This window comes from Oncorhynchus tshawytscha, linkage group LG24 (assembly GCF_018296145.1).
Source record: "Oncorhynchus tshawytscha isolate Ot180627B linkage group LG24, Otsh_v2.0, whole genome shotgun sequence".
Lineage (NCBI taxonomy): Eukaryota > Metazoa > Chordata > Actinopteri > Salmoniformes > Salmonidae > Oncorhynchus > Oncorhynchus tshawytscha.
In genome coordinates, this window is record NC_056452.1 from 31,439,527 (window position 1) to 31,456,667 (window position 17,141).

Below are 17,141 nucleotides of genomic sequence, written 5' to 3' on the forward strand. Positions count from 1 at the left end.
GGAGCCTTGCTACTAACAGGTGTCTGTATAGAGCCTTGCTACTAACAGGTGTCTGTATAGGGCCTCTACTAACAGGTGTCTGTATAGAGCCTTGCTACTAACAGGTGTCTGTATAGGGCCTCTACTAACAGGTGTCTGTATAGAGCCTCTACTAACAGGTGTCTGTATATGGCCTTGCTACTAACAGGTGTCTGTATGGAGCCTTGCTACTAACAGGTGTCTGTATAGAGCCTTGCTACTAACAGGTGTCTGTATAGAGCCTTGCTACTAACAGGTGTCTGTATAGAGCCTTGCTACTAACAGGTGTCTGTATGGAGCCTTGCTACTAACAGGTGTCTGTATAGAGCCTTGCTACTAACAGGTGTCTGTATAGAGCCTTGCTACTAACAGGTGTCTGTATGGAGCCTTGCTACTAACAGGTGTCTGTATGGAGCCTTGCTACTAACAGGTGTCTGTATAGAGCCTTGCTACTAACAGGTGTCTGTATGGAGCCTTGCTACTAACAGGTGTCTGTATGGAGCCTTGCTACTAACAGGTGTCTGTATGTAGCCTTGCTACTAACAGGTGTCTGTATAGAGCCTTGCTACTAACAGGTGTCTGTATGGAGCCTTGCTACTAACAGGTGTCTGTATGTAGCCTTGCTACTAACAGGTGTCTGTATGTAGCCTTGCTACTAACAGGTGTCTGTATGGAGCCTTGCTACTAACAGGTGTCTGTATAGAGCCTTGCTACTAACAGGTGTCTGTATGGAGCCTTGCTACTAACAGGTGTCTGTATAGAGCCTTGCTACTAACAGGTGTCTGTATAGAGCCTTGCTACTAACAGGTGTCTGTATGGAGCCTTGCTACTAACAGGTGTCTGTATGTAGCCTTGCTACTCTTTTTTCAAATGTCTTTCTACTGTTGTTTTATTTCTTTCCTTACCTACACACACATCTCTAGGTGTTGACTTAGAGATGTCTTTTGGATTGAGTCTCGTGACTTGCATTTATAATTTGAATAAAATGTAATATATTGCACAGTCCTCTTATGTCCTCTGAGTTTGGAGATAACCAATCCCAGTTTAAATCGCCCACAAGGGTTAGGGGTTAGGCATTAGTGTTAGGGGTTAAGCATTAGGGTTAGGGGGTAGGGGTTAGGCATTAGGGGGTAGAGGTTAGGGGTTAGGCATTAGGGGGTAGGGGTTAGAGGTTAGAGGTTAGGCATTAGGGTTAGGGGTTAAGGGTTAGGCATTAGGGTTAGGTTTAGGGTTAGTACAGTACAGGGTTAGGGTTAGTACAGTACAGTACAGGGTTAGTACAGTACAGGGTTAGTACAGTACAGGGTTGGTACAGTACGGGGTTAGGGTTAGGCATTAGGGTTAGTACAGTACAGGGTTAGGGTTAGTACAGTACAGTACAGGGTTAGTACAGTACAGTACAGGGTTAGTACAGTACAGGGTTAGTACAGTACAGTACAGGGTTAGGGTTAGTACAGTACAGGGTTAGTACAGTACAGGGTTAGAGTTAGTACAGTACAGGGTTAGAGTTAGTGCAGTACAGGGTTAGGGTTAGTACAGTACAGGGTTAGGGTTAGTACAGTACAGTACAGGGTTAGGGTTAGTACAGGGTTAGTACAGTAGAGGGTTAGTACAGTACAGGGTTAGTACAGTACAGTACAGGGTTAGTACAGTACAGGGTTAGTACAGTACAGGGTTAGTACAGTACAGGGCTGGGTTAGTACAATACAGGGGTCGCAGTATGGTACCTCTGGAAGTAGTGCAGACAAAAGGTCCCCAGTAGCAGGCTGGTCCCCAGGCTGGACCCCGTGTGGTTGGGTGTGGTAGTCATCATTATCAGGGGTACCAGGAGAGAGGGGAGCTCCTGGAGGAACCAGGCCAGCCTAGCAGGCATCATCCTGGGCATGGAGGAGGAGGAGGACAGCCCCAAGTCCAGGTAGCGTCCGTAGGGGGCCTGGGGCAGACGCACCAAGTGGCTCACTCCCATCAGGAATAGCACACAGCTCAGGGTGTTGATCAGGTTGTCCCAACACTGCATTCTGGGTCAGAGCTATGCCTTCGTCTCAGTGCCGACAAGGTCCTAAAAATGACGAATGGTTCCCACACAAAAAAAAAGTTACTTTTTTTTCTCTTGCTTTTTACAGCAGAAAAATAACACAGATGTGTTGGTGTGTTTGTCACCTCCTTCAGTGTGTCAGGGTTAACGAGGGTCACAGGCAGTGAGGCAGAACTATCTCCCTCTCTCAGGGTTAACGAGGGTCACAGGCAGTGAGGCAGATCTATCTCCCTCTCTCAGGGTTAACCAGCCTGCCCAACTCCTTCCCAGAGGAGCAGCACCACCCCAGTCCTCTTTCTGCTGAACTGAAACACCACAATATCTCCAGATCCTTCCTCTGTATGTGTCTGTTGACTCATGTCATGTTGAGTTCTTGTCTGTAACTGCGACGAATCAGAATGAAGTCGGTGTATGCAGGACACTGTGAATGTGTTCATGGGGGGGTGATGTCATACAGTATCAGTCAAAATATTGGACACACCTACTCATTCAAGGGTTTTTCTTTATTTTTACTATTTTCTACATTGTAGAATACCAGTGAAGACATCACAACTATGAAATAACACATATGGAATCACGTAGTAACCAAAAAAAGTGTTAAACAAATCAAAATATATTTTATACATAAGATTCTTCAAAGTAGCCACCCTTTGCCTTGATGACAGCTTTGCACACTCTTGGCATTCTCTCAACCAGCTTCATGAGGTAGTCACGTGGAATGCATTTCAATTAACAGGTGTGCATTCCTAAAATTTGTGGAATTTTTTTCCTTCTTAATGCGTTTGAGTCAATCAGTTGTGTTGTAACAAGGTAAGGGGGTAAACAGTAGATAGCCCTATTTGGTAAAAGACCAAGTCCATATTATGGCAAGAACAGCTCAAATAAGCAAAGAGAAATGACAGTCCATCATTACTTAAAGACATGAAGGTCAGACAATCCGTAAAATTTTAAGAACTTTGAAAGTTTCTTCAAGGACAGTCGCAAAAACCATCAAGTGCTATGATGAAACTGGCTCTCATGAGGACCGCCACAGGAAAGGAAGACCCAGAGTTACCTCTGCTGCAGAGGATAAGTTCATTAGAGTTAACTGCACCTCAGAAATTGCAGCCCAAATAAATACTGCACAGAGGTCAAGTAACAGACGCATCTCAACATCATCTGTTCAGAGGAGACTGTGTGAATCAGGCCTTTGTGGTCGAATTGCTGCAAAGAAACCACTACTAAAGGATACCAATAACAAGAGACTTGCTTGGGCCAGGAAACACGAGCAATGGACATTAGGTGTAAATTTGTCCTTTGATCTGGAGTCCAAATTTGAGAGATGCAGTGTGGGTGAACGGATGATCTCCTCATGTGTATTTCCCACCGTAAAGCATGGAGGAGGAGGTGTTATGGTGTGGGGGAACTTTACTGGTGACACTGTCTGTGATTTATTTAGAACGCAAGGCACACTTAACCAGCATGGCTACCACAGCATTCTGCAGCAATACACCATCCCATCTGGTTTTGGCGTAGTGGGACTATCATTTGTTTGTCAACAGGACAATAACTCAAAGCACCTCCAGACTGTGTAAGGGCTATATGACCAAGAAGGAGAGTGATGGAGTGCTGCATCAGATGACCTCGCCTCCACAATCACAGTTGGAAAAGCATTCCAGGTGAAGCTGGTTGAGAGAATGCCAAGAGTGTGCAAAGCTGTCAACAAGGCAAAAGGTGGCTATTTGAAGAACCTCAAATATAAAATACATTTTGATTTGTTTAACACTGTTTTGGTTACTACATGATTCTATACGTGCTATTTCAAAGTTTTGATGTCTTCACTATTATTCTACAATGTAGAACATAGTAACAAAATAAAGACAAACCCATGAATGATTAGGTGTGTCCAAACTGTTGGTAGTGTATAGATCAGTTTGGAGTGATATAAATCACTGTGGAAGTGTAGCTTTATTAAAGGGGCAGTCTGCACTTTCTACATTGATTTTTGGGAATACGGTGTCATTTGGGGACTCACACAGAGTGATTGTAGTACAAGAGCCCTTAATAAAACTAAATGATCCTTCCCCAATAGAGTTCCATATTGACTGGGACTTGTTAATGGCGGGTGGCACTTCCTACCCAGAAAGCTTTATGTGTGTTGTGAAAACAGTGCTAATGTAGCTGACGACACAGTGCTAATGTAGCTGACGACACAGTGCTAATGTAGCTGACGACACAGTGCTAATGTAGCTGACGACACAGTGCTAATGTAGCTGACGACACAGTGCTAATGTAGCTGACGACACAGTGCTAATGTAGCTGACGACACAGTGCTAATGTAGCTGACGACACAGTGCTAATGTAGCTGACGACACAGTGCTAATGTAGCTGACGACACAGTGCTAATGTAGCTGACGACACATTGCTAATGTAGCTGACGACACAGTGCTAATGTAGCTGACGACACAGTGCTAATGTAGCTGACGACACAGTGCTAATGTAGCTGACTACACAGTGCTAATGTAGCTGACGACACAGTGCTAATGTAGCTGACGACACAGTGCTAATGTAGCTGACGACACAGTGCTAATGTAGCTGACGACACAGTGCTAATGTAGCTGACGACACAGTGCTAATGTAGCTGACGACACAGTGCTAATGTAGCTGACGACACAGTGCTAATGTAGCTGACGACACAGTGCTAATGTAGCTGACGACACAGTGCTAATGTAGCTGACGACACAGTGCTAATGTAGCTGACGACACAGTGCTAATGTAGCTGACGACACAGTGCTAATGTAGCTGACGACACAGTGCTAATGTAGCTGACGACACAGTGCTAGCTTAGTCATTCCACTTCCTCCCTCTCCAGCTCACAGTAAGACTAGATCCCGGGACCTCTGCCTGACAAACACAGGAGACCGCCCTCCATTCTAACCAGTTACTGAAAAGGATTGGACTCGCCAGCCTAAGTGGAGACATTTTAGGCTGAGGAGTGAGTTTCACAAAGTCCCCTTCTGCTATATTAACATCCTTCTCTGTCTAGATAAGTAGAATGGATGGAATTTGTAAGAGTTTCAACAGTCTGCCAAACAGAATTCGCATCCCAAATGTCAAGCTATTCCCCATATGGGTAAAATATAGACATAGTGGAGTGCACTATATAGGGTGCCATTTGGGATGCATTCACAGGACAAAATGACAGGAACCGTTATCTATCTCTACCAGCGTCTCTCTTCAAATATACTAGCTTCTCTAAATGGGGCCAGTCTCTCTATGAGTCTGACAAGAGATACTAGCTCAAAGGCTAGCCAATACCATTGACCCATTACTATCCAGACTAGCTCAAAGGCTAGCCAATCCCATTGACCCCTTACATTCCAGACTAGCCCAAAGGCTAGCCAATCCCATTGACCCATTACTATCCAGACTACCTCAAAGGTTAGCCAATCCCATTGACCCATTATGATCCAGACTAGCCCAAAGTCTAGCCAATACCATTGACCCATTATGATCCAGACTAGCCCAAAGTCTAGCCAATACCATTGACCCATTACTATCCAGACTAGCCCAAAGGCTAGCCAATCCCATTGACCCATTACTATCCAGACTAGCCCAAAGGCTAGCCAAAAGCACTCACCCATTACTATCCAGACTAGCTCAAAGGTTAGCCAATCCCATTGACCCATTACTATCCAGACTAGCTCAAAGGCTAGCCAATCCCATTGACCCATTACTATCCAGACTAGCTCAAAGGCTAGCCAATCCCATTGACCCATTACATTCCAGACTAGCTCAAAGGCTAGCCAATCCCATTGACCCATTACTATCCAGACTAGCTCAAAGGCTAGCCAATCCCATTGACCCATTACAATCCAGAATACCTAGCCCTGTGAGGATGTTGATTAAATTAAACATTTTCTCCTTATTGATTACCTGAACAATTCACTGTATACCACTGTCATACCATGTTACCATCTCTCCAGTCCATATACCACTGTCATACCATGTTACCATCTCTCCAGTCCATATACCACTGTTATACCATGTTACCATCTCTCCAGTCCATATACCACTGTTATACCATGTTACCATCTCTCCAGTCCATATACCACTGTTATACCATGTTACCATCTCTCCTGTCCATATACCACTGTTATAGCATGTTACCATCTCTCCCATCCATATACCACTGTTATACCATGTTACCATCTCTCCAGTCCATATACCACTGTTATAGCATGTTACCATCTCTCCAGTCCATATACCACTGTTATACCATGTTACCATCTCTCCAGTCCATATACCACTGTTATAGCATGTTACCATCTCTCCAGTCCATATACCACTGTTATACCATGTTACCATCTCTCCAGTCCATATACCACTGTTATAGCATGTTACCATCTCTCCCATCCATATACCACTGTTATACCATGTTACCATCTCTCCAGTCCATATACCACTGTTATACCATGTTACCATCTCTCCAGTCCATATACCACTGTTATACCATGTTACCATCTCTCCTGTCCATATACCACTGTTATACCATGTTACGATCTCTCCAGTCCATATACCACTGTTATACCATGTTACCATCTCTTAGCATGGTACAGTGGAAAATAACAGTGTGTTGCTGGGACATAATACATCTAATTCATATTCTCCAGGCAAGTGAGTAGCAGCAGACAGAAAAGCAGAGAGACAAACGGTCAGGCAGAGACACAAACGGTCAGGCAGAGAGACAAACGGTCAGGCAGAGAGACAAACGGGCAGGCAGAGAGACAAACGGTCAGGCAGAGAGGCAAACGGTCAGGCAGAGAGACAAACGGTCAGGCAGAGAGACAAACGGGCAGGCAGAGAGACAAACGGTCAGGCAGAGAGACAAACGGGCAGGCAGAGAGGCAAACGGGCAGGCAGAGAGACAAACGGGCAGGCAGAGAGGCAAACGGGGCAGGCAGACAAAAAAGGCAGACAGACAGGCAGGCAAGCAGATGTGTTATCCTCTAACCGACAACAACCCTGTCTCTCCGTTATAACTCACTTTATTCCTGGGCAGCTGTGCCTGTTCTGATGGAGTCCAAGTCCAGTGTTTTGAATCAATCCTTTAGTTTCCCACCCCTAGGTCGCCCTGGACTGGTCCCCATAATCCCCTTCATAGAATCCCATTCAGGGAAAGTAAGCCAGAAACCAACCCTCCAGCCTTACTGACCTAACCTGCCCTCTGCAGTCCACACTGTCAAGCTGCTACGATTAAAACATTACATTAGAGGAGTGCACTAGTCTGGTCCCCTTGGTTCCAAACCTCAAATGAGTTGTCTTCAAGGGATCAACAATAAAGTTACATTCTATTCTATTCTATTCCAAGTCCAGCCTGACTTTCCTAACATGTGTTCTATCCTCCACAGTCCTCACTCTCTTTCATTATATTACATCAAATGAAATCCAATTTTATTTATCACATACATGTGTTTATCAGATGTTATTGTGGGTGTAGTGAAATGCTTATTTTTCTAGCTCTAACAGTACAGTAATATCTAACAATACACAAATCTAAAGTAATGGAATTAAGAGTATATAAATATATGGACGAGCAATGTCAGAGTGGCATAGACTAAGATACAGTAGAATAGGATAGAATACAGTATATATATATGAGATGGGTAATGCATAGACTAAGATACAGTAGAATAGTATAGAATACAGTATATACATGTGAGATGAGTAATACATAGACTAAGATACAGTAGAATAGAATACAGTATGTACATGTGAGATGAGTAATGCAAAATATGTAAACATTATTAAAGTGGCCAGTCATTCCAAGTGTATGTACAGTATATAGGGCATCTGCCTTTAATGTGCTAGTGATGGCTATTCAACAGAATTTTACAGTCTGATGGCCTTGAGATAGAAGCTGTTTTTCAGTCTCTCGGTCCCAGCTTTGAAGAACCTGTACTGACCTCGCCTTCTGGATGATAGTGGGGTGAACAGGCAGTGGCTCGGGTGGTTGTTGTCCTCAATGATCTTGTTGACCTTCCTGTGATATCGGGTGCTGTAGGTGTCTATTTGGGAGGTATCCAGGGTTTTCACTTTTGTTTTTGTGGCTAAATCCTGACTTTGAGAAACAAACATGAGTAGAACTGGGACAGAACTTCCTGACTTACCGATGTTTGGCACACAGGAAGTAGCTGCTCTTTCTTACCGATGTTTGGCCCACAGGAAGTAGCTGCTCTTTCTTACCGATGTTTGGCCCACAGGAAGTAGCTGCTCTTGTTGACTTTGATGAGCTTATCACTGCACAAACACCTTTTTTTCCCACCTATCAATAAAATAATTGTATAAAGTAATTCAAAAGTTTTACTGTGTGTGAACTTTCAAATGCATCCTGTTATTACTTAATGTATAATGTGATGGGTATTTTAATATTACTATTTAAAAAAATATTTGATTAATAAAATGTTATTAGTCCACTTCCTCAAACAAAAGGGATGATGATGCAATCATTGCGAGATGGAGGGAATCTGATTTCATTGGTCCTCAACTCGCAGCTCTGTCATTTCAGTCAGGGTAAGTGGAGTTAACCCTGAGTTAGCCTGTCCCGGAGCAGGTTAGTTCTGAACGATTCGTTGCCATAGAAACGTACCTGGCTGAAAGGTGAGACACTTTCCTGTGACCGGTTATCCTGATTTGAACTCAGAGTTGACCAAAGTTACCTCGCTAATCATACGTAGGCAATATAATTTAGCCTGCGTTCCAAATGGTGCCCTGTTCCCTATATAGTGCACTACTTATGAGCCCTGGTCAATAGTGCACTATATAGGTTATATAGTGCTGTTTGGAATGCACCCTTAAAGAAGAGAGGAGGGCCAGGGAATGCTCATGTCACGCGGAGCAGAACAGGTGAACTGAGCAGACTCAGACGAGGACACTGGGATGAGGTAACCAAGGTATTTATTTTAACACGGGGGGGGGGTTGAGTACAGGCCAGGAGAAGCTCAGGCGGGTTGCTGGAAACCGGGTGCTGAGACTGAGGCTGGAGCGAGAGGTGTGTGGGCGCAGGGGAAGCCAAGGGAGCGTAGAGTGAGGAATCCAGGACAGAGTAGCAGGACTGATTAGAAGTCGGACTGGAGACAGGGACCAGAGTCAGAGCGGGTAGAACTGTAGCAGAGAGGAAAACAGCAACAGGTAAAAGACCACAGGCACAACTGGAACAAACGGCTAGATCAATGGGGGGAGGGGGAGCTAGAGAGAGAGAGAAAAAGAGAGAGAGGGGGAGCTAGAGAGAGATAGAGAGAGGGGAGCTAGAGAGAGAGAGAGGATAGAGAGAGAGGGGGAGCTAGAGAGAGAGAGAGAGAGAGAGGGGGATAGAGAGAGAGAGGGGGAGGGGAGAGAGAGAGAGAGGATAGAGAGAGAGGGGGAGCTAGAGATAGAGAGAGAGGGGGAGAGAGGATAGAGAGAGAGGGGGCAGGTCAAGGAGACACCGGATGAGAGAGAGAGAGGGGCAGGTCAAGGAGACACCAGATGAGAGAGAGAGAGAGAGAGGGGGCAGGTCAAGGAGACACCAGATGAGAGAGAGAGAGGGGGCAGGTCAAGGAGACACCAGATGAGAGAGAGAGAGGGAGGTCAAGGAGGCAGGTCAAGGAGACACCAGGGGGCAGGTCAAGGAGACACCAGATGAGAGAGAGAGGGGGCAGGTCAAGGAGACACCAGATGAGAGAGAGAGAGAGGGGGCAGGTCAAGGAGACACCAGATGAGAGAGAGAGAGAGGGGGCAGGTCAAGGAGACACCAGATGAGAGAGAGAGGGGGCAGGTCAAGGAGACACCAGATGAGAGAGAGGGGGCAGGTCAAGGAGACACCAGATGAGAGAGAGAGAGAGGGGGCAGGTCAAGGAGACACCAGATGAGAGAGAGAGAGAGAGGGGGCAGGTCAAGGAGACACCAGATGAGAGAGAGAGAGAGAGAGGGGGCAGGTCAAGGAGACACCAGATGAGAGAGAGAGGGGGCAGGTCAAGGAGACACCAGATGAGAGAGAGAGAGAGAGGGGGCAGGTCAAGGAGACACCAGATGAGAGAGAGAGAGGGGGCAGGTCAAGGAGACACCAGATGAGAGAGAGAGGGGGCAGGTCAAGGAGACACCAGATGAGAGAGAGAGAGGGGGCAGGTCAAGGAGACACCAGATGAGAGAGAGAGGGGGCAGGTCAAGGAGACACCAGATGAGAGAGAGAGAGAGGGGGCAGGTCAAGGAGACACCAGATGAGAGAGAGAGAGAGGGGGCAGGTCAAGGAGACACCAGATGAGAGAGAGAGAGAGGGGGCAGGTCAAGGAGACACCAGATGAGAGAGAGAGAGAGAGAGAGGGGGCAGGTCAAGGAGACACCAGATGAGAGAGAGAGAGAGAGAGAGGGGGCAGGTCAAGGAGACACCAGATGAGAGAGGGGGCAGGTCAAGGAGACACCAGATGAGAGAGAGAGAGGCAGGTCAAGGAGACACCAGATGAGAGAGAGAGGGGCCAGGTCAAGGAGACACTGGATGAGCACTAGAGGGTGTGGCAGGTCAAGGAGACACTGGATGAGCACTAGAGGGTGTGGTAGGTCAAGGAGACACTGGATGAGCACTAGAGGGTGTGGCAGGTCAAGGAGACACCAGATGAGCACTAGAGGGTGTGGCAGGAGCAGATGTGGCAGGTCAGATGGAAACAAAAACACAAACAGTGTTGAGGGAAGATCCTCTGAACATCTTAGTTGACCAAAGCTACTTTACACTGGGGGAAGTCAAGCTATAGTAAAGCCGTCCTTAAGAATATAGTTTATCTAACTGAAGTTACTTCGGGAAAAAAAGCAGTTCACCTCATCAAACTACTTCGTTATGAATCTGAAATGTCATAGACTCTCTTCACTTTGGAGTCAGACGTTATTAAAAGAATGTGCAATGTAGCCTATTAGACAAAAACGCGAATGAACTACTGAAAACACGACGAAGATTTGAGTTCAGTTCAACTACCACCAAGCTACTGTAGTTAATAAATTACGAGTTGAACTACGGTGTAAAGTTCACTACTCCGTAACACTGCATACAAGAGGGAGAGAAACAGAACACAGCATCTGGTTTCCACAGCCTTTAGGTGGTGGAATGTCTCACCATGGCACAGATAGTTTCCCTTCACTCCAGAGCACCAGTGGTCCACCAGCCCTGCATGATCCTTCACACTCCCATCCGAGTAGCAAGACAGAGCCTATTGTCCAGGCAGTACTGGTCCCAGGATGGCCCAAGAACCAGCACAGACAGCTACTCTCACCAAGCCTGCGTACTGAATAGCACCCTATTCCCTATATTGTGTCCTATTGGCCGTTACAAAATATAGTGCACTAAATAGGAAATAGGGTGCAATTTGAGACACTACAGGAGACTGATCTTCAGCCACTTCCTACATTAGACCTGCCTGGCAGTTTTACAGGAGACTGATCTTCAGCCACTCCCTACATTTGACCTGCCCGGCAGTTGTACTTTGTAGCCAACATATTAAGTGATATACTGTCCAGAGCAGGTTTGAGGAGTTAGCGAGGTTAAAAAATCAGGATAACCGGTTAGAGGAAAGTGTCTCACCTTTCAGCCAGGTACGTTTCTATGGCAACGAATCGTTCAGAACTAACCTGCTCCGGGACAGGCTAACTCAGGGTTAACTCCACTTACCCCCACTTACACTCAGTCACTGAAATGACTGAGCTGCGAGTTGAGGACCAATGAAATCAGATTCCCTCCATCTCGCAATGATTGCATCATCATCCCTTTTGTTTGAGGAAGTGGACTAATAACATTTTATTAATCAAATATTTTTTTAAATAGTAATATTAAAATACCCATCACATTATACATGAAGTAATAACAGGATGCATTTGAAAGTTCACACACAGTAAAACTTTTGAATTACTTTATACAATTATTTTATTGATAGGTGGGAAAAAAAGGTGTTTGTTGATAAGAACAAAGACATCATTCACAATATGTAATAAAATAAAAACGCCACTTCTAATAACCTATTTCTCAGCCTGCTGACTTTATTTATTTATTCTTTATTTAACCAGGTAAAAACCATTGAGGTTAAAACCCTTTTTTTTTTGCGAGGGTGACCTGGGAAGAAGTCAAAACAGGGAAATAAGCAGCGTGTCCATAAAACACTACAGAAAAACACAGAATAAACAAGACAATTTCACAAGTTAAAGATACAATTGAAGATCAGATACAACTGCAGTTGTCACAAACGGTGTTGTCGATCAGAGTCTTAAAAACAGACAAGGACACTAACTCCTCTAACTCCAATATCTTCTGAAACATGTTCCAGGATGAAGGGCATTATGGGAAAAATATTTTTTACCCCATCTCAGTTCTAACCTCAGGAACAGATTAGGACAGTAGCGACTGTGAACGAAGACTGTATTGAGTAACTGATCTGTTCAGTAGAGAACAGAGATACAAAGGGAGTTGTCCCATCAATGCTTTGTACACAAAAGTGTATCAGTGTTTTAGCCTCCTGGTGGAGAGAAAGGTCCATTACACCGTAACATTTTTATTTTACCTTTATTTAACTAGGCAAGTCAAATTCTTATTTTCAATGACGGCCTAGGAACAGTGGGTTAACTGCCTGTTCAGGGGCAGAACGACAGATTTGTACCTTATCAGCTTGCAAGCTTCTGGTTATTAGTCCAACGCTCTAACCGCTAGGCTACCCTGCCGCCCCACTAGGCTACCCTGCCGCCCCACTAGGCTACCCTGCCGCCCCACTAGGCTACCCTGCCGCCCCACTAGGCTACCCTGCCGCCCCACTAGGCTACCCTGCCGCCCCACTAGGCTACCCTGCCGCCCCACTAGGCTACCCTGCCGCCCCACTAGGCTACCCTGCCGCCCCACTAGGCTACCCTGCCGCCCCTCACAGTGATCAAATAAAATGTTACTAATCACATGCACCGAATACAACAGGTGTAGTAGACCTCACAGTGAAATGCCGAATACGACAGGTGTAGTAGACCTCATAGTGAAATGCTGAATACGACAGGTGTAGTAGACCTCACAGTGAAATGCTGAATACGACAGGTGTAGTAGACCTGAATACAACAGGTGTAGTAGACCTCACAGTGAAATGCTGAATACAACAGGTGTAGTAGACCTCACAGTGAAATGCTGAATACGACAGGTGTAGTAGACCTCACAGTGAAATGCCGAATACAACAGGTGTAGTAGACCTTACAGTGAAATGCTTACTTCCTTAACTAACAATGCAGTTAAAAAAATATATGGATAAGAATAAGAAATAGAAGTAACAAGTAATTAAAGAGCAGCAGTAAAATAACAATAGTGAGACCATTTACAGGTGGGCACCGATACAGAGTCAATGTGCGGGGGCACCAGTTAGTTGAGGTAGTATGTACATGTAGGTAGAGATATTAAAGTGACTATGCATAGATGACAACAACAGAGAGAAGCAGTGGTGTAAAAGAGGGGTGGGGGGGGCAATGCAAATAGTCCGTGTAGCCATTTGATTAGGTGTTCAGGAGTCTTATGGCTGGGGGAGTAGAAGCTGTTGAGAAGCCTCTTGGACCTAGACTTGGTGCTCCGGTAGCGCTTGCCGCACTCTAGCGGAGAGAACAGTCTATGACTAGATTGGCTGGAGTCTTTGACAATTTTTAGGGCCTTTCCTCTGACACCGCCTGGTATAGAGGTCCTGGATGGCAGGAAGCTTGGCCCCGGTGATGTACTGGGCCGTTCGCACTACCCTCTGTAGTGCCTTAGTCGGAGGCCGAGCAGTTGACATACCAGGCAGTGGTGCAACCCGTCAGGAAGCTCTCGATGGTGCAGCTGTAGAACCTTTTGAGGATCTGAGGACCCATGCCAAATCTTTTCAGTCTCCTGAGGGGGAATAGGTTTTGTCGTGCCCTCTTCATGGACTGTCTTGGTGTGCTTGGACCATGTTAGTTTGTTGTTGATATGGACACCAAGGAACTTGAAGCTCTCAACCTGCTCCACTGCAGCCCCGGTGATGCGAATGGGGGCTGTGGGTCAGTGATCGAGCGTTGGTAATACATCTTAAAGCACCAGAGTTAAGGTACTTGCTGAGGCCTGTATATAGATAATATCACCATAATCCTGGACTGATTAAAAAGTGCTTTGAACAAGATTCGTTCTGACTAACATCAAAAAGCAAGGTTTGTTCCTGAAATAGAATGGAACTTCAGTTTCTTGGTCAAGTTATCAATGTGCTGTTTAAAAATGCAACTTTCCATCTAACCAAATCCCAGGATACTTATCAGAGGTGACCCTATCAATTTGCCTGTTCTAGTTCAAATCTACAACTCTGTTCACATTCAGGAAAGAGAAAACCATTAACTTAGTTTTCCTTTTCATGAAGAACAAGTTTCAATTGGAAAAGCTGCCTTCGAATAAGGCCAACAGTAAGTCCTGAAAAGCCTTGTCAATATTAGACACAATTATTTATTCTAGCGCATCGGGATACAGAATAACTTTCTTTCATGTTGAAAAAAATTGTAGGATTGACTCGCCCATGTATTGATGTTTCAGCATTGTCTCAATAAAGTTCGGCATTCGACTAGCTGTGTTCGATATGCACTTGCAGTTAGCCTGCTAGCGTTAGCGGCAGGCGGAAGAGCAATATCCACCATACAGATGGAATGTGAAGCTAACTGAAGCTGGCTAACTTTAGAAAAAGCCTGACTAGATCAAGCTTGCTTCATAGTATACCGTTCTGGCACCTACTAGATTAATTTTAACTCCTCATCTTTTGGTCTTGGTCTGTCATGACAGACTTAACGTATGAAGCTCTCTTGGTCTCATGACAGACTGTTAATGGTCGGCAGGGTAGCCTAGTGGTTAGAGCATTGGACCGGAAGGTTGCAAGTTCAAATCCCCGAGCTGACAAGGTACAAATCTGTCGTTCTGCCCCTGAACAGGCAGTTAGCCTAGGAACAGTGGGTTGTCATTGAAAATAAGAATTTGTTCTTAACTGACTTGCCTAGTTAAATAAAATAAACTGCATCATCAATCTGAATGTTTCACAAATATAAACCAACATTAGAAAATGTACCTTTCTATTTTTCTGATCTAATCTACTACACACACCTTCACTCATGCTACCAAACATACCCGCGTAAAACTGACCATCCTACCGATCCTCGACTTCAGTGATGTCATCTATAAAATAGCCTCCAACACTCTACTCAACAAATTGGATGCAGTCTATCACAGTGCCATCTGTTTTGTCACCAAAGCCCCATACACTACCCCACTACTGCGACCTGTACGCTCTCGTTGGCTGGCCCTCGCTTCATACTCGTCGCCAAACCCACTGGCTCCAGGTCATCTACAAGTCTCTGCTAGGTAAAGCCCCACCTTATCTCAGCTCACTAGTCACCATAGCAACACCTACCCGTAGCACATGTTCCAGCAGGTATCTCTCACTGGTCACCCCCAAAGCCAATTCTTCCTTTGGTCGCCTCGCCTTCCAGTTCTCTGCTGCCAATGACTGGAACAAACTGCAAAAATCTCTGAAGCTGGAGACTCATATCTCCCTCACTAGCTTTAAGCACCAGCTGTCAGAGCAGCTCACAGATCACTGCACCTGTACATAGCTCATCTGTAAACAGCCCATCTACCTACCTCATCCCCATACTGTATTTATTTATTTATTTATCTTGCTCCTTTGCACCCCAGTATCTCTACTTGCACATTCATCCTCTGCACATTCTACCAGTCTTTAATTGGTATATTGTAATTACTTCGCCACCATGGCCTATTTATTGCCTTACCTCTCTTATCTTACCTCATTTGCACATGCTGTATATAGATTTTTCTACTGTATGTTTGTTTACTCCATCTGTAACTCTGTGTTGTTGTCTGTGTCAAACTGCTTTGCTTTATCTTGGCCAGGTCTCAGTTGTAAATGAGAACTTGTTCTCAACTACCCTACCTGATTAAATAAAAAAAATTTTAACACAAAAAGTGATCCTGTCCCGGGAACTTTGTGTCAGAACATCGACTCCTGTCCATTGACCAACTTCCATTCCCAGACTCCCTCAGCTGGCAACATATAGCTAATCTAGTATTTACAATTAAGCAATAACAGTCCACTCCAGTGTGGTATATGGCCAATATATCATGGCTAAGGGCTGTTCTTAAGCACGACACAACACCGAGTGCCTGGACACAGCCCTTAGCCGTGGTATTTGGACCAACCCACGCCTTATTGCTTAATTGTAAATACTATATATAGCTATTATAAACTGGTTACCAATGTAGTTAGAGCAGTAAAAAGAAATGTTTTGTCATACAGTAGTATACAGTCTGATATACCACAGCTGACATATGCAAGGTGTACCGTGAATGTGGTCTCGTGCACGACGCTGAAACATCGCCTTTAAAAGGCGAATAGCTGCGCTGGGATCGAATCCTGGTTTCAGTATTGTTTAATTACTCAAATTTAGAGAAAACATTTTATAAAGTTGACAATGAACAAGCATGATAAATGCTTTAAGAAACAGACAAAACTTTAGATTTTCAATCAATTTTACTTTTTTTTTTTGGTAACATGAATCCTACCTACATATTGTCTTAGAGATGCTTTAAATCAGTTTAACCTGAGATTAAATAACTCCTTCTGGGGAGATTTACTTCAATATATTTATTAATGGAGGTTTAATGTGAATCTGTGGAGTAACGTTCATTCTCTCTACGCAACAGAACACAAAAAGAAAAACTATAATTAAACATGAGAGAGGAAAAAAAAGAGATCAATCCTCCCGAGCAGGGAGAGTAAATTGAGGGTCCTCCCGAGCAGGGAGAGTAAATTGAGGGTCCTCCCGAGCAGGGAGAGTAAATTGAGGGTCCTCCCGAGCAGGGAGAGTAAATTGAGGGTCCTCCCGAGCAGGGAGAGTAAATTGAGGGTCCTCCCAAACAGGGACAGTAAATTGAGGGTCCTCCCAAACAGGGACAGTAAATTGAGGGTCCTCCCAAACAGGGACAGTAAATTGAGGGTCCTCCCAAACAGGGACAGTAAATTGAGGGTCCTCCCAAACAGGGACAGTAAATTGAGGGTCCTCC

The 17,141-nt window shown here is 44.9% G+C and overlaps 1 protein-coding gene and 1 long non-coding RNA gene across 3 annotated transcripts in view; both read right to left on the reverse strand.

The window, feature by feature from the left end:
* The window catches only part of srd5a2b (steroid-5-alpha-reductase, alpha polypeptide 2b), a 38,360-nt gene extending 30,320 nt beyond the window's left edge, over nucleotides 1–8,040 (reverse strand). Inside the window, exons 1-2 of one of the 2 annotated variants that reach the window (XM_042305673.1) lie at nucleotides 7,999–8,040; nucleotides 1,746–2,077 (exon numbers count right to left, since the gene is read on the reverse strand). In XM_042305673.1, the coding sequence (XP_042161607.1) occupies nucleotides 1,746–2,035 (290 nt within the window). In that variant the 5' untranslated portion in view covers nucleotides 2,036–2,077; nucleotides 7,999–8,040. Of the gene's footprint in view, nucleotides 1–1,745; nucleotides 2,078–7,079; nucleotides 7,319–7,998 lie in introns of those variants that run through there. The other variant, XM_042305674.1, reaches the window with a different exon arrangement.
* Nucleotides 8,041–8,062: 22 nt separating this feature from the next.
* On the reverse strand, nucleotides 8,063–11,722 carry LOC112236522. Its single transcript, XR_002951242.2, has 3 exons — nucleotides 11,175–11,722; nucleotides 8,203–8,357; nucleotides 8,063–8,100 (listed from the first exon to the last, which is right to left on the reverse strand). It is a non-coding gene; the product is annotated as an uncharacterized LOC112236522 (long non-coding RNA).
* Nucleotides 11,723–17,141: the final 5,419 nt, after the last annotated feature.